The 20,197-nt window shown below is 44.8% G+C and overlaps 1 protein-coding gene and 1 long non-coding RNA gene across 2 annotated transcripts in view; both read left to right on the top strand.

The window, feature by feature from the left end:
- ccdc3b (coiled-coil domain containing 3b) overlaps positions 1–4,219 on the top strand; it is a gene marked incomplete at its 5' end in the record, with an annotated part of 19,074 nt that extends 14,855 nt beyond the window's left edge. The window contains one exon of the mRNA XM_080545933.1: positions 3,722–4,219. Within this exon, the coding sequence (XP_080402059.1) occupies positions 3,722–4,009 (288 nt within the window). The 3' untranslated portion in view covers positions 4,010–4,219. The remainder of the gene's footprint in view (positions 1–3,721) is intronic.
- LOC308170779 overlaps positions 1–20,197 on the top strand; it is a 370,737-nt gene that overhangs the window by 237,293 nt on the left and 113,247 nt on the right. The gene's annotated exons all lie outside the window — the stretch shown is intronic.

Here is a 20,197-nt window from a genome sequence, read left to right as displayed (position 1 = left end):
AGTCAAGACTAAAAACCCATCTTGTTAATATTAGCCTTTACATGACAAAATAATTAAATTAAGATTATAAAAACCCATCCTTTTAATATTGCCTTGAAATGACAAAATAATTAAATTAAGATGATATAATGATTAAAGCACTTTGAGCTGCAACGTTTGCAGGAAAAGCGCTATACAAATAAAGTTATTATTATTATTATTATTATTATTATTATTATTATACAGGTGTTTATTGTATGTGGGAGATGGCTGGTCAGATCTCACACATTGCTCCAGGCATTTTCAAGGGCCATTAACCACGTACGTGTCCTCAATGGAGCTTTGTCTGGAAAGCCACGGACTGTCACAAAACACTGGTAGGTAGAGTGACCCAACAGTCGGTGCCTTTGGTGCTGTTGGTTAAAGTCTGTACATGCCCAGGTCCAAACACAGCATCCCCTCTCATTCCTAGTTCATAACCCCACTGATCAGAACCCCACTCACGTCTGGGGGAAAAAAGTCTGAGGCAAATGGTAAATGGTAAATGGACTACACTTATATAGCGCCTTTTTTGCTGCTCCAAAAGCTCTTTACAACGGCCTCTCATTCACCCATTCACACACACATTCACACACCAATGGCAGCAAGGCGCTGGCCGGCCCGCTCACTGGGAGCAATTTTGGGGTTTAGTGTCTTGCTCAAGGACACTTCGACATGTGGCCAGCCGGGGCTCGAACCGCTGATCTGCCAACCTTGTGATCATTAGACGGCGACTCTACCTCCTGAGACACAGCCGCCCCCCAAATATAACAGAATCCTACCAGACCGCGTCACATATAACGCGCTAACCAGGGAAGCAGGATGGCAGTGGCCGCCACATTTTTTTACATTTCCCCCAACCTCCCTCAACAGTCGGATGACAATCAGATGACCGTGAATTTACATCAGCGTTTCACTCTGCTCCATGAAGCGTTAGGATTGGCTCAGCAAATCCATGCTTAGATGATCCACGCCTAGAAAACCCTAGCCCTGTGATACTCTGGAGACTGTTTTGTGTTACAGCCTAGGTGTTTAAATAACTGTGTTATTTAGGACCTATAAATGAATAGCTTTCTTATTTAGTGAGCGGGCCAGCGACTTGCATGGCAGCTCGCCATTGGTGTGTGAATGTGTGTGTGAATGGGTGAATGAGAGGCCGTTGTAAAGCTATTTGGAGCAGCTTTGGAGCAGTTTTGGAGCAGCAAAAAAGGCGCTATATAAGTGCAGTCCATTTACCATTTACCATTTAGTTGCCCTCCTAGCCAGGTCTTCCCTTGTGAAAAATGTTGTTTTGACAACCTGGCTAAACAAAGAAAGGACACATTTGAAAAAGTGAAGAACATCTTTTTCGCTAGCCACAGTAAACCCCTCAAGCACAAGCGGTCGCCATTCATCTTTCTTACAACCACTTCTTATTTCCACATCCTCAGGCGGCTCCTCCAAGACAAGGGTCCAGCCCGGGGATACAAATGTTTTGTATTTTCCACTTCTCTTCTTGTCTGCTTGTCTGCCTTCTTCCTCTTGCCACAGGCATGTCTGCTCCTAAAGAAAGGAATAAATCCATCCTTGTGTGGCTCCCCTTGTACTAAAACACCGGAAAACAGACACACAAGCTCTGGCTACCGCTGGTCAGACCAAGGAACGTTTCCATAACCCTAATTTACCCAGAAGGCTAAAGCCCCAAGACGGATGGTTCCAACTTCCAAATGTATCAAAAATAGCACTGAGCAAATAAGAAACTTTGAAGAACTTTTCAGAAATTAAAGAGATTCGTTAGATATGAGTAGGCCAAACCACTAGACCTTAGATGATTTCACACTGTAGAAAAGAACATTAGCCTTTCCCAAACCGATTAGTTTAGAGACATTGATACTGATGATGACACGGCTCTTCAAAGACCATTCATTCATTCATTCATTCATAGACATGGATGTGTTTAAACACTACTATGTTTTTATCAGTGAATTTTTATTAAACGAAAATGTTTTGACTGATGAGAACAGTCATTACTTGGCATGAAGACACAGTATGTCTATAGTGGTTGTAGTGTGACAGTTGATCGTATAATAGATGACAGTTGGCTAGGATGAGAAGTCATCACACACATACATGCATTGGAGTACGTTCTTCAACAGCTTAGCTACTCATAAATGTTTCTTATTCAATCTCTGTGAGATGTTGCTTTATTTCCCCAGTAACCTGAAAAATATGTTTTTACTTAAAGAGGTGAGTTTCAGTATGCCTGTACTGTAAGGGAAAACACATGGATGGTAAAATGGTAGAATGTTTTATTTTCCTGTATCAATCTGAATGTATTGTGTTTCAAAGCATTGTGGTTTAATTCATGACATGGCTGGCAGAGGTACATTTATACAAATTATTAGATTTTCCATCATACCGTCAAAATGAAACAAACATCTGGCCGTTTCTTTGTTACCTATTACAGCTGAAATATGATTCATTCAATTGAATGAAGTCATCGCAGGTTTCATACACCTAGAAGGGGAAACATTGTTTTCCGGCTCTTAGAGTCGCCGTCTAATGATCGCAAGGTTGGCAGATCGGCGGTTCAAGCCCCGGCTGGCCACATGTCGAAGTGTTCTTGGGCAAGACACTGAACCCCCAAATTGCTCCCAGTGAGCGGGCCGGCACCTTGCATGGCAGCTTGCCGCCATTGGTGTGTGAATGTGTGTGTGAATGGGTGAATGAGAGGCCGTTGTAAAGCGCTTTGGAATAAGGCGCTATATAAGTCAGTCCATTTACAATTTTTTTCTTTTCAAAGACATGAGATGTGTAGATCGATATCCTTGCTTTCTGAAGTAATCATTTATATTTTTGATTGATGGCTTCCAGGTTGGAAAGGCTTTCTTTGTCATATAGGATAAGATGGAAATGTGTCTTTGGTATCCATTACACAGGCTCAAAGTGTCTAACATGAACATCATAAAATTATGTTACTCTTGAAACTGAAAATCCTCATTGCTTCTGAAGAATCTTCTTGTCGGTGAAGATGGAATGACTCAATCTATTGAGGATTTTGTGATCTTGAATGCGTTGCGTCATCTTGATAGGTCAGGTGTGCAGCAGACACGATTCGACAAGGAATAGAACTTCAACACGGGTTGTAATGAGTACTATCAACATAGTTTAATTAGCCAACCGCAACTAGCTCCGGCAGCAGAGTACAGCATTAGACAATCACACACTGGCCAAGGCCAACCATCATTGTATCACAGTTGTTACATCATAATAATCAACATCAGCCAGCCCTGGCGCCAGCATGCACAACACCCAAGGTCGGTGCCCCTGGGAGTCAGATAAGCTTTTGCAGACTGCCAGCCAGACTAGCTGATGCAGAGGCCATCTTCTAAACATGACAGACAAAAACTGAACAGTGTGAATCTGTCCTGAGCCACAGATTATATTATACTTATATTATAAAGAAATACTACCAAGATCTAACACTTTGGTAAGCTTTGTTTCCACCATCCTTCCCATTACATGTATGCAAACAGATAAACAATCGTTTACAATCTTGAAACGGTAGATAACGGTTGTTAGAAAAGTCAAAGTAATCAATTCCTGATCCTCTGTAACTCACTCACTTCCTGTTAACTAACTCCCTACTTCCTGTCTGTCCTCCAGTTGCTGTAACTCACTTCCTGTTAACTAACTGCCTACTTCCTGTCTGTCTGTCCTCCAGTTGCTGTGCTCCACGGTGCAGAAGGCCCTGTTCGAGGAGGAGGAGCGAGTGAAGACTCTCTCCCAGAAGGTGCGTTCGTTGGAGAAGGCCAACAGTCATCTGCGGGACAAGGTGAAGACCATGAAGCGTCTGCTGCGTCAGGCCAAACGCGAGACCAAGGACCAGCAGAACCTCAGCCTCAAACAGATCCACCAGGACCCGGAGCCCCCCCACCCTGACCAGGACACCACCCAGGACCAGAAGAGACCCCCTCTCAAGAAGACCCTCCCCAAGAAACTAAAGAACTGAACTCATCAAACCATCCAAACCCTCCTCCCCTCACCTGCCACCCGTTGCACTGCAAACACGAAAAGGGCTGTATGAAAAGACTGTGCGTGTGTTTGGAGTATTAAGAAACCAGGATGAAGAGTAGGCTGAAGACTGGCAGTCTGTGATAGTGTATGATGTCAGACGTTAAGGTGATTGAAGTGTTATTTTCATTCCTAAATGTGATGTATTGCAGACCAGTCCCCCCTTCAGCGTTCGTGGAAAGTGTCCCACTGCAAAAGGAATGTTTTCAATTCTTAAGTTAAGCAGGAAACCAACGATCTAATAGTTGCATGATTTCCCAACACTAATGTAATGCCATGGAATAGCCTTCCAATGTTCCTGATGTATTCATTCGTCATTTCATTTCACATTTTCACAGACATTTCACATCCAGTACGTCCACACATACTCTGTATTACCAGCTATGTGAATACTCTACAGCTACGCTCCACTATGGCAAATGTGCCTCGGCATCACAACCACACTGTTCCGCTCTGTTGCTACCACAGAGAGAGTTGCAGGGTCATTTCATAAGAATGTTGGCTTGGATCGATATGATTTCCAACCATAAACTGGAGAGCTTTCACTCTGACTCACTAGTAAACCAACTCTGCTATCATTACCAAACTGCATGCTGGGGCACAAGCTAAGCTGCTCATCCAGCCATGATGCTTGGCCTCACCTTGTTAGACATGTTGTTAGCATTGTTAGCACATCCAAATTCCAATAGTTTTCACATCTCTTCTCTCACTTTTCTTTCACCCTCTGTCATCCCCATCTCTTTCATTATCTCACCTCTTATTAACCAATGAACCAATGACCCCGCCCCCATGTCACAACCTCTCTTACCCCTCTCCTCACCATCTCCTCCCCCTCAATTTATTCCCATATCTCCTCACCTCTCCTCACCACAGTAACAGAGACCGGCACCACATTGTTAAAAATGTCCTAATCTCCTGGGGTTAACTATTACTATATACATTAAAAAAATACTTTAAAAAAAATAAGTGAATAGCTCTTAGTCCCAGCGCTCAATGAAGTAAGGTGTTGAGTTTTGCCGGGAAGCCAACGTCTCACATCTCACCCTGTCATGTAACGGCACACCTCACACCTCTCACACATGAAACATGCCGGGGCAAATGGTTTCTCCCTTCCTGCTGGCAGGGTTTCCCCCACTGCAGCTAGCTGCCCGTCTCCATGCCAGGGAGAGACGCTGCCATGGTTCATACCAGCGTGTGCTCGTGGCAAAGCCAAGGCCAAGAAATAACCTCTCATGACTCAAGAGTGACTACACCATGCCAGGGACTTCACGTTGCATGGCATATTATTGAACTGTCCTAAGGCTATTCGGTTGTTAAGTCGTGACGTGTTTCCGGGTCCAACGTTGGCTGAGGCGCTCTCTTCGAAATGCCTCAGTAATAATAATAATTCATTATATTTGTATAGCGCTTTTCCGAGGCTCAAAGACGCTGACAAATATGGGAAAGTGCTGCGTCCCTTGTTGTATGAATAGATCCGAGTCTAAAAAACGATTGAACTGTCATTCTACCGCTGTAGTACACTGGTACTCTGGTGCAGGGAATTTCTGGTTTGGACCCGGAAATTGCTAAACTTCACGTTTGACGTCAGACTTAACAACCGAATACTTACCTGGATAGTGGTCTTCTCTAACCAAGTCGTAGCAACTTACCAGTTTCTCTGGCTAAGAATCGACTACAAAAACGTTATTGTCGACACAATGTGTGTCTATGCTGAAGAGCATAGTGTGTTAAACTTTTAAATGTTTAACCATTACATACTAAACAAGAGTAACCTTGACCTGTGTGGTAAGGACTGTCCTAGATCTGTGGCTAAAGCCAGCTTCTACTCAGAGCAAGATACTCATTTTGGCTTCGATTGTCGCACAGATGTTGATTATTAAAGCTAAAGAAATGTGAACCATAACAATGTTAACAGACATTGACCTAACCTTTCAATGAGGCCACCTAAGCTTTAAAGGTTTCAGAAAATACATGCCAGTCAGTTTTAATTTGTTAGTTATGAGTTTTATTTACCAAGAATAACTTGATCTATTCCAAGGGCTACCTTTTTGTGTTTTTAATAAGATTCCAGCTTCTTGCGGGTAGTTTTATAGTTATACTGAGTGAAAATGTAGTTTTTATATTTGAAAACAGGGTGTTGAGCACTCAACAAGTACAACAAATAGCCAATGAGGCATGTTGTGGTGTAGTAAAATTACTTGTCTACTTGTCTATGTCAGAACTGAAAGGAGTCCCTAGTCTCCTATTATTATGTGTTGCATTTGGCTTTTATGTTTATGTTCTCTTCAAACAATAAGCATCTGGTTTCCTTTAACCTCAGCATATTCATATGCATGATAACAAATAATGCGAAAAATTAAAATGTTATGAAGTAAAACATGTGTGGCTCCTTTGCATATATTAGATATATTCTTAACCCTTGTCATTATGTTTACATTTTGGAACTTTTGGTACGTGCGTGTGTGTTGGATATCCACAGAGAAATTGGGAGGTGATTTTGAAAAGAAAAGAAATACAGTGAGAGAATTGTTATGGAACACCGTCTATACCATGGTAGAGAGGGTTGTGTGTCTATACCATGGTAAATGGTAAATGGACTGCACTTACATAGCGCCTTTTTTGCTGCTCCAAAGCGCTTTACAACGGCCTCTCATTCACACATTCACACACACATTCACACACCAATGGCGGCAAGCTGCCATGCAAGGCGCCGGCCGGCCCGCTCACTGGGAGCAATTTTGGGGTTCAGTGTCTTGCCCAAGGACACTTCGACATGTGGCCAGCCGGGGCTCGAACTGCCGATCTGCCAACCTTGTGATCATTAGACGGCAACTCTACCTCCTGAGACACAGCGGCTGGTAGAGAGGGTTGTGTGTTCAATCTGTGAAATGCAAATCTGATTGAGCGAAAGACAAAAATAATACTTGTGCATAAGTGTGTGCATGCATATACAGTACATGTGTGTACACCCCCCCCCCCCTTTATGTTCTCTAACATGTTCTTCACTGAAAATAAGCCAAGGCCATGTAGTTTCAGGTTGAAAAAACTATTCATTGTATAATTGTTATTTGAGTGAAAATGCAAAACAGTTAATTTTGACCTGAACACCACCGATAGTATGAGCTTGTGTACAGAACACTGTCCAGATAAGGAATTACATGATACACCTGGATGACATGTTGAGACAACTTGCTGGAGAAATCCCACTTTGTCAAAAATAGCTCACAATATTATATAAATGGACTGACTTATATAGCGCCTTTATCCAAAGCGCTTTACAACGGCCTCTCATTCACCCATTCACACACACATTCACACACCAATGGCGGCAAGCTACCATGCAAGGCGCCGGCCCGCTCACTGGGAGCAATTTGGGGTTCAGTGTCTTGCCCAAGGACACTTCGACATGTGGCCAGCCGGGGCTCGAACCACCGATCTGCCAAACTTGCAATTATTATATCAGATGATTGTCATATCAGAGCAAGATCAGACACAGTTCAGAAATAAGATGTCTTGATACAATACAGCCCTGTACTAAAGCATAGCTTCTCACGCTCTCTGTTCGGTGGGCCAAATCCGCACTGCACTGTGTGGTTTGGCGTGAACAAAGATCCAATGAGAATATGAGATAAATCCACAGATTATCACCTCCTATTTCCAGAGAGCTACAAGAGACATGGTGTGATATACAGATATGATAACAGCCAAGGAGCTTTCAGCACAGAGATCAGGCCAAATGAGTTCCATGTTAGGCAGAGCTGTGAAAGGGGCCATCTACTCTTCTCTTCTCTTCCCTCCAAACCTTTGGAGTGGATTTTGTAGTGCACAAAACCCAGAGTAGAGTAGAGAGTCAATGGTATTTCAGGGAGTATAAGTACAGCCAAATTCTTCTCATCTTTGGAGCTAGTATTTAGAGATAGTTGTGTGGAGCCAAAGGTCAAAGGCAGCCAGATGGAGCACAGTGCTGGAGAGAGAGACAGTGAAAGAACTGGCTTGTTGCTCTGTGACAAGACTCAAATTAAAACCATAGACAAGACGTTTCCGCCACATTCTGTGTGATGGTTTATCATGACAGATGCTTTTTGGCATTTATGAGTTCTTCAAGTGTGATACAATTCACATAAATCATCATCTTCCAGATGAGAATACAAAAGCATGGTTATGAAAAACCGGGCCAGATTATGACCTCCTCCTCCTCCTCCTCGAGTCTGTTGCCTTTTTGCCTTTTGCACAGACTTGGGGCATAGCGAGAAAAAGCAAAGGACCATTTCAAATCTGAAATAGTTTTGGCAGAATGTCCTCTATTAAATTTTCAACACGATTTCCAGGAGAGGACTGAACCCAATCTCTTCCATATGGTGCTGTGTTTCATAAAGAGAGAGAGAGAGAGAGAGAGAGAGAGAGAGAGAGAGAGAGAGAGAGAGAGAGAGAGACAGAGAGAGAGAGAGAGAGAGACAGAGAGAGACAGAGAGAGACAGAGAGAGAGAGAGAGAGAGAGAGAGAGACAGAGAGAGAGAGAGAGAGAGGGAGAGAGAGAGAGAGAGGGAGAGAGAGAGAGAGAGAGAGAGAGAGGGAGAGAGAGAGAGAGAGACAGAGAGAGAGAGAGAGAGAGAGAGACAGAGAGACAGAGAGACAGAGAGAGAGAGAGAGAGAGAGAGGGAGAGAGAGGGAGAGAGAGGGAGAGAGAGGGAGGGAGAGAGAGAGAGAGAGGGAGAGTTGTGGAGTGGGGGAAGAAAACATTTTACAGTGTGTAACCTTCTCCCAGTCATGAAAAGGGATTACACATTCTGTCAAGGCACAGACGCACACACACACACACACACACACACGCACACACACACACACACACGCACACACACACACACACACACACACACACACACACACACACACAGACTATACGAAGCCGGTGAGTGCACGGACTATACGACCTCTGACCTCTCTCTCTGTGTGGACGGGGCCTCAACAGGCCTCGTTTGACCTCTGCAGGCTTGGAGAGACAGTTACAGAATATATATATATATATATATATATCCTTCATTCCTTCCCTCCCCTCCTCTCCCCCTCCCCTCCCCTCCCCATTGAGAGCACTACATCAGATGCTTCTCGTCTGTAGGAATCTGTTATAGTCCCGTGGACGCGGGCCAAAGATGATACACATGCGCTGCCTTTTCAACATAAGCCCCAGTGCGCAATGGCAAGCTGCGAAACAGATGTGGGACAATATGGCGGCGCGTTGCGGTGGTCCTTATGTGAATGGTGAATATATAGGCTAATTATAGACCTGGTTTATTTGTCTTATTTTTATTTATGTGTTTTTGGATTGTTGTTGTTTTTATGTTTCGGCCCAACAAAAGGAAAAGTGGTCCCTGAAGTGAATTGTTATAGTATTCAGATGGTTGAGATCATTTAGGGGGGGTCAACTGTCAGTCTTAACTCAAAACGGGTCTGTTTACATGGAATCCCATAGACTTATAATCATGTAAGGAGCTCAAACGTTTCTGAAACCTCCATCATGTCAGTTAATGTATATTTGTTCAATGATCTATCCACTCCTGTCCCTCCCTCTCCATCTCCCACGTGTTATGAGCTCTGTGGGAGAAAAACAAATCCTCTTAACCCAAGATGAGTACAGGGGCATTAACTGAAGACATTAGGAACTGTAGAGTTAATAAATTATCCGGAAAGTTATGTCATGAAGATGAACCTTGTTCCGTGAGGCATCAACATTCATGTAGTTGTTGGCTATGTAGGCTTGTATGACTGTACTACATATTCACTCATCTATCTATCCATCCATCTAGGTGTCCATCCACCAGTTAATCCATTGATTGAATAATTCATTCATTCATTCAGTGAATTGCTAATTCCCTGACCCAAAAAGACTTCCTCCATTTGGGGCGTGTCTCAGGAGGTAGAGTCGCCGTCTATTGATCGCAAGGTTGGCAGATCGGCGGTTCGAGCCCCGGCTGGCCACGTGTCGAGGTGTCCTTTGGCAAGACACTTAACCACAAATTGCTCCCAGTGAGCGGGCCGGCGCCTTGCATGGCAGCTTGCCGCCATTGGTGTGTGAATGTGTGTGTGAATGGGTGAATGAGAGGCCGTTGTAAAGCGCTTTGGATAAAGGCGCTATATAAGTGCAGTCCATTTACCATTTGAACATGAACACACTCTGGTCTGGTCTGGTCTGGCTCTGGTCTAATCCCGGGTCTCATCTGTTTCTTTTAGTAATTACTCAAACATGTCCAGAAAGTGCCAGTTGACGCTTTCATTTTAAGCAACAGGAATCCTCAGCTCCTTTATGTTTTTAATTATTCACCCTTACAATAAAAACCCAGAAGATATTATGCACTCGGTTTTCAGACTCTGGCATGCCAGCATACTTTTCCTACATTCCTTCAAAAGCACTGGCAGGCAGCTCGGACAGCTTTAATGTTCAGCTTTTATTATGAATGTATCATTGTATTAATGCTTGACCCTGTGATACATCACCTCCATAATATGTTATATGAAGAAAAAAAACAGCCATATTGTACTTTGCACAGCTACGCCTGATGCCAATATACTGTAGAACCGCTGGTTCGGTTCGAATGAAATTCACATGACAACACCGTGACACAGTGAGCTCAGAGTTGAGGTAAATGTTTTTCTCTTCACGTCTCTCAGAGGTCGAGCAGCTGTGTGTAGCGAGGAGGCAGGGATCTCCATCACGGCCTGTCTATTTTTAATACGAACCAGGGAAACGTGTCTTTTTCCCGAGGCAGCTGTCGTTCCTGAACTCTCTCTGTCAGACGACCATGATTACAATATCAGGCCTTTAGACACTTGCCTCATAGGGAGAGTCCTGACCGACCCAGACCCTGGGAGGAGGGAAGCAACAACAATACCCATCAGGCCTTGCCAAAAAGCTCTTTATGAAACAGGACACAGGTGTTTTCTCACGACAATGAGACTCAAGACAGTGGAGACATGCACGCATGCACTCACACACTCACACTCACACTCTCACACTCTCACACAAACACACTCACACTCACACTCACACACTCAAATTCACACTCACACTCACACACTCACACTCACTCTCACACTCACACTCACACTCACACTCACTCTCACTCTCACTCTCACTCTCACTCTCACTCTCACACACTCACACACACACACACACACACACACACACACACACACACAGAAACACACAGACACCTCTGTGATGCTCGTTGTAATAACGAGTGGGAGAGGCACAGGTCAGTTCAGGTCAGTCCCACAGACGAGGATGACTCATTGTTTTCTCAGGACCCATCCCTTCCATCCCTTCCATCCCTTCCCCTTTCGCATCACACCTGTCACAGCAGCACCACCCAAAAGGCCTCCGCTCGGCACTCAGAGGGCCTTTAAGGTTAGATGATAGAAACTTTAAACAATTGTAATTTGTCTTACCGGCTGGCTGCCCGTGTGGCCCTGTAGCTTGACTCACTGACAAACAAGTGTCAAACAATTTGCACACCATTTAAAGATGCCTGGCGGTCCCTCAACAAATGGGTCCCCAAGGGGAACAAAAACTGGAAAATAAAGGGTTCCCTCCCCACTGAGACCTATTCTATGAAATTATAATGAAAATCTCCCCACACTGTGATTATCAATTTTTTTGCACATATCTACACTATTGGTATTGTTTTAGCCTCTCTTCTGTGCAACGTTCCCAGGCCGGGGGAGAAAGGGCGTTAATGTAACCATGGGGGGAAATGTGCAATATGTTAACTGGTGCTAACATCAAGCTGTACAAACAACATGGATTCATGGGGCATTTTCACCAGACAAAGAGACAGTGCTGCAACAGTTCTCTGTTCTCTGTTGTTTCCCATCTGTTGCTCACAAACAGGATGCAACCTCTGAGACTTAAACCCTGTTGACGTCACCTTCTAGGCCATTTGATTATGATTATTACCAGTAATTCTTCAAGCTCCAATAGTCCTACAGTGTACTGTAGGCCTCACTCCCCCCGTAGACAATAAAAGCAGTGCACTGCCAAAGGAAACTAGGATGGCTGAGCTGAAGGCGAGCTGAACACAACATAGTCTGTTAGTGATAGTCCCTAAGAAGGGATGGTCCAGTGCCAGGCACCTCAAAAGGCACCCAGAAGGACCCCCAACATTCACTCAAGACAGTTAAGTTTCATCCATATTCTGACTGACTTCCTCCTCCAAAATCTTGGTAGATTGGTCATCTGCACCCTTAAAAGGAGTGTGTGTGTGTGTGTGTGTGTGTACAAGTCCATCAAAAACACATAACACCATGTTATAGAGATACTGGAGGTTACCTGTGTGTGTGTGTGTGTGTGTGTGTGTGTGTGTGTGTGTGTGTGTGTGTGTGTGTGCGTGCGTGTGTGTGGTGTGTGTGTGTGTGTGTGTGTGTGTCTGTGTGTGTGTGTGTGTGTGTGTGTGTGTGTGTGTGTGTGTGTGTGTGTGTGTGTGTGTGCGTGCGTGCGTGCGTGTGTGTCTGTCTGTGTGTGTGCGTTTGTGCCTTGACAGAATGTATAATATGTAATCACCTTCCCTGATTGCTACCATTTGGCCAATTATCACACAGCCCCTACGTCGACATGATTAACTCAACCTTCTCCCGACACTTAATGAACCACTCTCCCTCCGTCTCTCCCCCTCTCTCTCGCTCCCTCTCTCCCTTTTTATTGCTCTGTTTTCTTTTCTCATCTGGAGCGCCTGGCAGAGGCCACCGCACAGGCGAGCGAGAGCATGACTTCATCTGTTTGTTGTTAGCAGTGCATAATTGAGTTTTAAATCCTATCCGCTGACTAGGGACAAATTGTGTTTACTTTGCCATATTTTCCACCACAGTTGTTTATAAAAAACGGAGGGTGCAGGGGTTGTTTTCCTCGACACGGACCAGAGCGCTGATGTTGATGGATGTTGGACAGTACGGCTCATGGTTATTAATGCTCGGCTCCGATGCCCAGTTCTTCTTCTCCCTCTGGGGGTTTTCTTGACACCTCATCCACCACTAATAGTGTATCACTGCCATGGTGTGTCCCGGGACGCCGGCGGAACAATCCAAACAAACCCTTTGTTTGACGGAACACTGGTGCTGTTCCATTGGAACCATTCATCATTGGAGCATTAGCCTCACACATAGCACGGATAACTCCATGCCTGATTAGGAGCTCAATCAGACAGAACACAACACTTATGGTCAATTCTCTTATTGCTCCAGTGTGTCCACAGTGTTGCCTGACTGTTATTCTTAGGGGTGAGATACAAACACTGGGAGAATGATTTCATGGCATCCCTTATCACTAGAACAGCCGTGCCTTTTTTACCTACTAAAAGAGCTGCCTCTTTACAATGGTCAAGCTGCTATTTACACACAAGGACCACTAGTCATTGGAGGAGACGACCTACCACGCCGGCAATGGACCACACTGAACCGTCTACGAACTGGTGTCGGTCGCTTTAAAACATCAATAAAGGCGTGGGGCCTGGCGGACAGTGCGGCATGCGAGTGCGGTGACCCAGAGCAGACCGCCGACCACATAATCACCATCTGCCCCTTATATAGACCACCCTCAGAAGCCAGCCTCTTCGACCTAGAACCAGAGATGCGGGCATGGCTACGCGACACCGAGTTGGACCTCTGACGTTACACGAAAGAAGAAGAAGGACCACTAGGAGGCCACTTGTAAATTGGCCTGCTTCCTACACAGAAATATAGCTGCATAATAGCTTTATATTAGCTTATCCTGAAGTGATATCGAAAATGTAAGGATACTGGGTGGTAGAACGCACATATCTAGGATAAGTCATGAAAGGAGGGTCCTGAAATTTGATCGAGTGCAAAGATATAACATTTTTCTTTACTCACAGGGGTCAAATCATGGCTGTTCTAGTGTTATGGCACCATGATTGTAGCTTTTTGTTGTCATGCCAAAGCAACAGTGTACAGTCCACACGAACCATCCGTCATGGGCTTATAAAAACTCATTGCATTGTCAACACACTCTGAGGAGAGTACGCAAAAAGAAAAAAGAAAGGATCAAATTAGAAGATAAAACATACAAAACAAATGCACGATCCAAGACATGTTATGTAAGACAGTTGTCAGTGAAACTGGCCAGGGTGATGAGGTCATAGTGATTGAATCCAAGAAGCTGGGGCTGGACTGTGGAAGAGAGGCTACGTCCAGAGAGGAGATGTGGGACTGTGAATGGACACAATGAACTCCCCCACACAGATTCGGTCCTAGACCAGGTCAACAGGTTCAGATGAAGAGAGAGATTATGGGAGATTAAGAGAGAGAGAGAGGGAGAAAGAGATAGAGAGAAAGAGAGAGACGTGGGGGAGGGGGAGGGGGAATGGTAAACGGGGGACAGGGGTGAGAGCAGGAGAACGTGAATAGGATTTGGACAGAGAGTAAGAGGGAGAGTAAACAGACAGAAGGGGGAGAGAGAAGAGAATGAATGAGAGAAGAGGAGAGTGAAATCGCTACAGAACATGATGGATAGCGAGAAGAGAAGGCCAAAGGATTGGACACACTTCTCTCCTGCCAAAGCTATAAGGACATTTCCAAAGACCTTGATATAGTATCCTGGCTGAATCCTAGTCATGTTTCACGTCCCGCTCCCCCTGTAAGTGTCCAGCGTCCAGCACTGATAGGAAGCAATTATTTAAATATGTCTTGTCGCCTGGCATGATCCATCAATGTGTAGTACACAAACTGTTATTCCCTGTTGCTATTCTGAGTCATCCTGGATAGGACCCTGGAAAAGTGGGACAAAGTGGGAATGGGAGTCAGGATTTTGGGAGGTGCATGATGTCCTTTTGGGAGGAGTTTGGGCAGGGTGAGTTGACATCAGCAGTACGACTTGAATTGCTTTTTAAGTTGTTTGTTTACAGTTTTTGTAAAAATAACTCCCTCAGCGGATTGACAGCGTATTGCCCTCATTCCAATCGGTTGCTGTGTCGACATCATGAAAACAAAACAATATCTTTTCTCTCCAGAAAGCCAAACTATAGGTTTTATAGTTTATAACAGGAGGGTTGTGGTTGGGGGACCAACCGTAGCCAGACAACGCCACCTTGGGAATTACACCCAAGGAAATAATATACAGAGGGAATAATTCAAACACCTTGAGTTACAATATACGGTAAAGAAATGCCAAAAGTATCTGCCAAAAGTATTTGTGTCCTAGAGAAGGATGGGGTGCTTCATCGCCAGACTTTCCGGTCTGATGGTTTTCTAGCTACTCCTCCCGGAATCTCTGAAGACTGAGGTACTGCAGCAACTGAACACCATGAACATGGACACCAAAGCATTGACCGGACCATGGAACTGGTATGGCAAAAGTGCTACTGACACATGTGTGTGCACGTCCCAAGATGTCAGGCAATGGCGTCAGGAGTGTGAGCGGACACCCAGCCCCAAGCACAGATGTTTATGGTCCAATGGTCCAATGCTGGCCTCCAAGCCAAATCAAATCCTCGCCGTTGATTATACCTTGCTTGAGCATTCCTGGGATGGGAGGGAAGGGCATGTCTTAGTGATGACGGACGTGTTTTTCGAAACACACTCAAGCAGTCCCCACAAAGGGCCTCCACCCCTTGTGGGGACTGCTTGAGTGTGTTTCGAAAACACAGGCCAGGGTGCTGGTCCAAGAATGGTTTTACAAGTTCTGTGTTCCAGGAAGACTACACTCTGACCATTGGAGAAGTTTCGAGAGTGCTCTCATCCAACTGTGTGGCCTCAGTGGCATTCAGAAAACATGCACCACCCCCTACCACCCTGCTGAGAATGGCCAGTGTGAGTGGTTTAACCAGACTCTACATAATCTCTTGCCTACGTTGCCCATGACCAAGAAGAGAGATTGGACATCCTACCCACACCAAGTAGTCTTCTTGTACAACAAAGCTGACCACCAATCCACCGGTGAGTCTCCCTTCTATCTGATGTTTGGTCAAGACCTCATATTGATGTTTGGTCAAGACCTCATATTGATGTTTGGTCAAGACCCCATATTGATGTTTGGTCAATACCCCATATTGATGTTTGGTCAAGACCTCATATTGATGTTTGGTCAAGACCTCATATTGATGTTTGGTCAAGACCCCATATTGATGTTTGGTCAAGACCCCATATTGCCAATTGATTTCCTGCTAGGATGAGTGGAGGCGGATGGCGGAGTGCACGACTGGGTGATGGATCACAGGATGAGACTCCAGGTGGCGTTCGATGGAGCCAGAGACCATCTGAGGGCTGCTGCAGACCGATGCAAGGAATGCCACGACAGGAAGGTACTTACCATCCTATTATTAGGTCCCGTTTCATCTCATGACAGAGCCATAGTATAGGATGTATAGTATCGGAGGAGGTGGTGGAATTGGCTTGCTCTGTGAAACAAAAAAAATCAACAAAATGTTAAAACTATTTGTAAATATGAGAGGGTCTTCTGTCTTGGAGAAAACTCAGTTCATTGAGACTAAGCTGAACAATTAAATGTTGGATTAACAGAAATGCTCTCACAGTTTAAATGAATAGAGCTTAGTAGCCAGTTAAAAGTGAATACCTTGCCCTGGGGCTTGCTGGTGTCCACCCATCTGTCCAGGGCCGTATTCAATTCAATTCAATTCAACTTTATTCGCCATGTGCAGTGCACTAGGAACATGACTTGGTATTCTACCATGCTGAACAAGCTACAGTACATACAACAGTAAGACGACAATACAACAAAACTCAAGACAAAATATACAGTACCAATATGAGTGAATATTATGAATAAATATACTGTACAACTAATTAGTGCAAGAACATGTAAAGTGCAAGGTGCAATGATCAGGAGTTATTGAGGAGGGCTGTGGCTTTGGGGAAGAAACTGTTCAAGTGTTTTCAAGTGTGATGTTTTTGTCCTGGTGGCCCTGTACCGCTGTCCAGAAGGGAGTAATGCAAACAAGCTGTGAGCTTATCAAACATGCACTGAGGAAGGAAATTAAAGGGATGAGAATCAAACCAGAAAGAAGAAAGCCAGACTCCCTGGAGTATTATAAATATTGTAAAGGATAATTGCTTTCTGCTGGTTTGGAAGCATCTGGTTTATGTTGCATTATCACTTGTGTCTCTATTACGGTACTTTAATACTAAATGGTAAATGGACTGCACTTATTTAGCGCCTTTATCCAAAGTGCTTTACAACGGCCTCTCATTCACCCATTCACACACACATTCACACACCAATGGCGGTAAGCTACCAAGCTTCCGTTTGTCATTGTCTTTAGTTATAGACCTTGTGCAAGTTTGTTGCTTTTATAGTTGAAAACGTTGAATTGTATTGTTATTAAACTTCACTTGAGTGTGTGTGTGTGTGTGTGTGTGTGTGTGTGTGTGTGTGTGTGTATGTCCCCAACCCCCCACCCCCTGTCGATTAAACATCCGTCTATCGAAAACACCCGTCAATCGAAAACTCCAACCCCCGGACAAAACGTGTGCCGCACATTACAAATCTTGTTTAGGGCCTTAAAGGTCCTATTGCCAACCCTGGGTAGGGCTATAATCATGCATGACATTAAAGGCGTACCCCCAACACAGTGTGTTAACATTGGAAAAATGTGTTGCAAATACATAGTGTTTTGCAGGTGGTGGAGTCTGAATGAGAGAAGAGTTCATGGATTCTGGAGAACGTGGTCATTGATGCATTTAGTGTGAAAGCAGCAATGTAAAAATGAGTCACAGTTTGGTCCACATGGACTTACATGACTCTGTGACTTCAGAATTGAACACTGCGACTTAGCGCGACCGTAAAAAAACGGTAATGGTTTCTCTGTTGGCCGGTCAAACAGAATGTTTTGTCCACCCTCATTCAACTTGATCTACACAAACTGCTTGGACAAATTGACAGGTTCTAATGTCTTAAGGTGACAATTTTAAGGTGACGGTTGTTTTACTGCTAATTTACGCACCGGCAGTAGAGAGGGTGTTGCCATCCCATTTGCCTATACTTTTCCTGGGCGTGCAAGAAACGTTGTGATGAAGAAATACTCTCTATCTCACAGACTGTATGTGCAGTCATTCATCTTTCGTTGAAGGCCTATGCTTTTATCTACGAACACAAACATAGGCCTTGAGGCCGAGGTCAAAAAACGCTTGTTCTTGCCTTCTGTAGCTCTCCCAGAAAGTCTGTGTATTTATGAGATATGAACGCCACATAAATTCTCTTTCACAGGACGCGTTGGCAGCGGTTCTGGGATAGAGTTCTCTTTTCCCATCGCAGACGCCGGTAAACCCCAAAGCACCTCACACACACACACACACACACACACACACACACACACACACACACTCAGGGTCTTGAGCCAAACACCGGGCCGTCTGTCTCGACTGCCTTTGTTAAGGCTGATCAGTTCAGTTCTGGGAAACGCTCCCTGTCTCCACTCTACATCACCTAGAAACCCACCAGAGACTGTAGAAGTAGAGAGGCAGCACAATGTTAGAATGTGTGAGGGTGTGTGTATGTGCGTGTGTGTGTGTGTGTGTGTGTGTGTGTGTGTGTGTGTGTGTGTGTGTGTGTGTGTGTGCGTGCGTGCGTGTGGCATGCATGCATATGTCTGCACACTTGTGTATGGATGGGTCTGTATGTGTGCATGTGTGTGCGTATGTGTGTGTGCGTATGTGTGTGTGTGCGTGCGTGTGTGTGCGTGCGTACGTGCGTGCGTGCGTGTGGCATGCATGCATATGTCTGCACACTTGTGTATGGATGGGTCTGTATGTATGTGTGCATGTGTGTGTTTAACCCGGCACATGTGTGTGTTTGTCCAGTCAATGAGGAAGTGGCTCTGCCTGTGTACATAGCACCCCTCATGAACCCGGACAACCCGTGTCTGTGGAATTCTGTCCTCCCTGCCAATCTCTTTGATCCATTGTTCTGATGGAACCATCCTGAGAATAATCACATTCTACATTCTAAACTGGCAAGACCCAGGGGTGCGGAAAAACCACTCATTCACAATTCTTTGTGTTCTATCCCTCTCTCTTTCCATGCTCTCCTCGCTCCTCATAACCTTTCTCTCTCTTTTTCCCTCCATTTTCTCACTTGGGAGCTCTGCGTGGTTCTGGCTGTCTGAGTCGTGGAGAGTTTTCATTAAGAGCAGGTTATCACATGTGTCTGTAATGCAAATAGCATATATGTCAAGTGTCTGGCAAGGGTGCGATCCGTTCTGATGGGACACAGGCCTCTGAGTGGAAAATAACCCTTTTCCCCTGTCATCTGTCAGATCAACTTCTCTCAGTCTCTCTCGTTCTCTCTCTCTCTCGTTCTCTCTCTCTCTCCCTCTCTTTCTCTCGTTCTCTCTCTCTCTTGTCCTCTCTTTCTCTCTCTCTCTCTCTCCCTCTCTTTCTCTCGTTCTCTCTCTTTGAAATGTGTTGCATCCATCTGTTCTGACTGCAGACTGATTGATGATTTCTGTTGGATGTATAAACAAACATACACAGAGCAGCCTAATACATTGGAGGTTTGACAAACAAACAGACAGACCTATAGACAGACAGACAGAAAGGGTGACAGACCTATAGACAGACAGACAGACAGACACAGACAGACAGACAGACAGACAGACAGACAGACAGACAGACAGACAGAAAGGCTTTAAAAAGGAAACAGACAACAATTCATTAATGAGCAATTAATTTTCCTTGTTCCTCTGGCACCTTAAGCCTAGTTCACATCTAGGATTCACGATGCAACGCAACACAACGCAACTCGAGTCGCAGTGGTCTGAGATCCTGTGTCGGCCTGCAACAGCAGTTGCAAGGCATCGCAAGGAATCGCCAGCGATTTGACTTGTCAAGTCTCAGCAGAACGTCCAGAGTTTATGGAACGTCTGATATTTCTCTTCAGCCAATCAGGAAATAGCATCCAGACCAGCATCATCTGCTGCCAAGAAGCGGAATGGACCTTATTAATGCAACCCGTTTCCGACCCAAACAGGAATTAGAATGTTGTGGTAACGATGAGAGTGCAAACTCTTCCAGTCATGGCAGCTATGTTGAGCTATTACATGCTTTTGCTGAGAAAGATGAAAAGTTAGCTAGACATTTGGAGACAGGTAGGCAAGACTCTGAAACT

Source organism: Nansenia antarctica (genome assembly GCF_963989245.1).
Source record: "Nansenia antarctica genome assembly, chromosome: 15".
Taxonomy (NCBI): Eukaryota; Metazoa; Chordata; class Actinopteri; order Argentiniformes; family Microstomatidae; genus Nansenia; species Nansenia antarctica.
The sequence above is the reverse complement of the archived record's forward strand: the minus strand, read 5'-3'. Positions and strand labels throughout refer to the sequence as shown.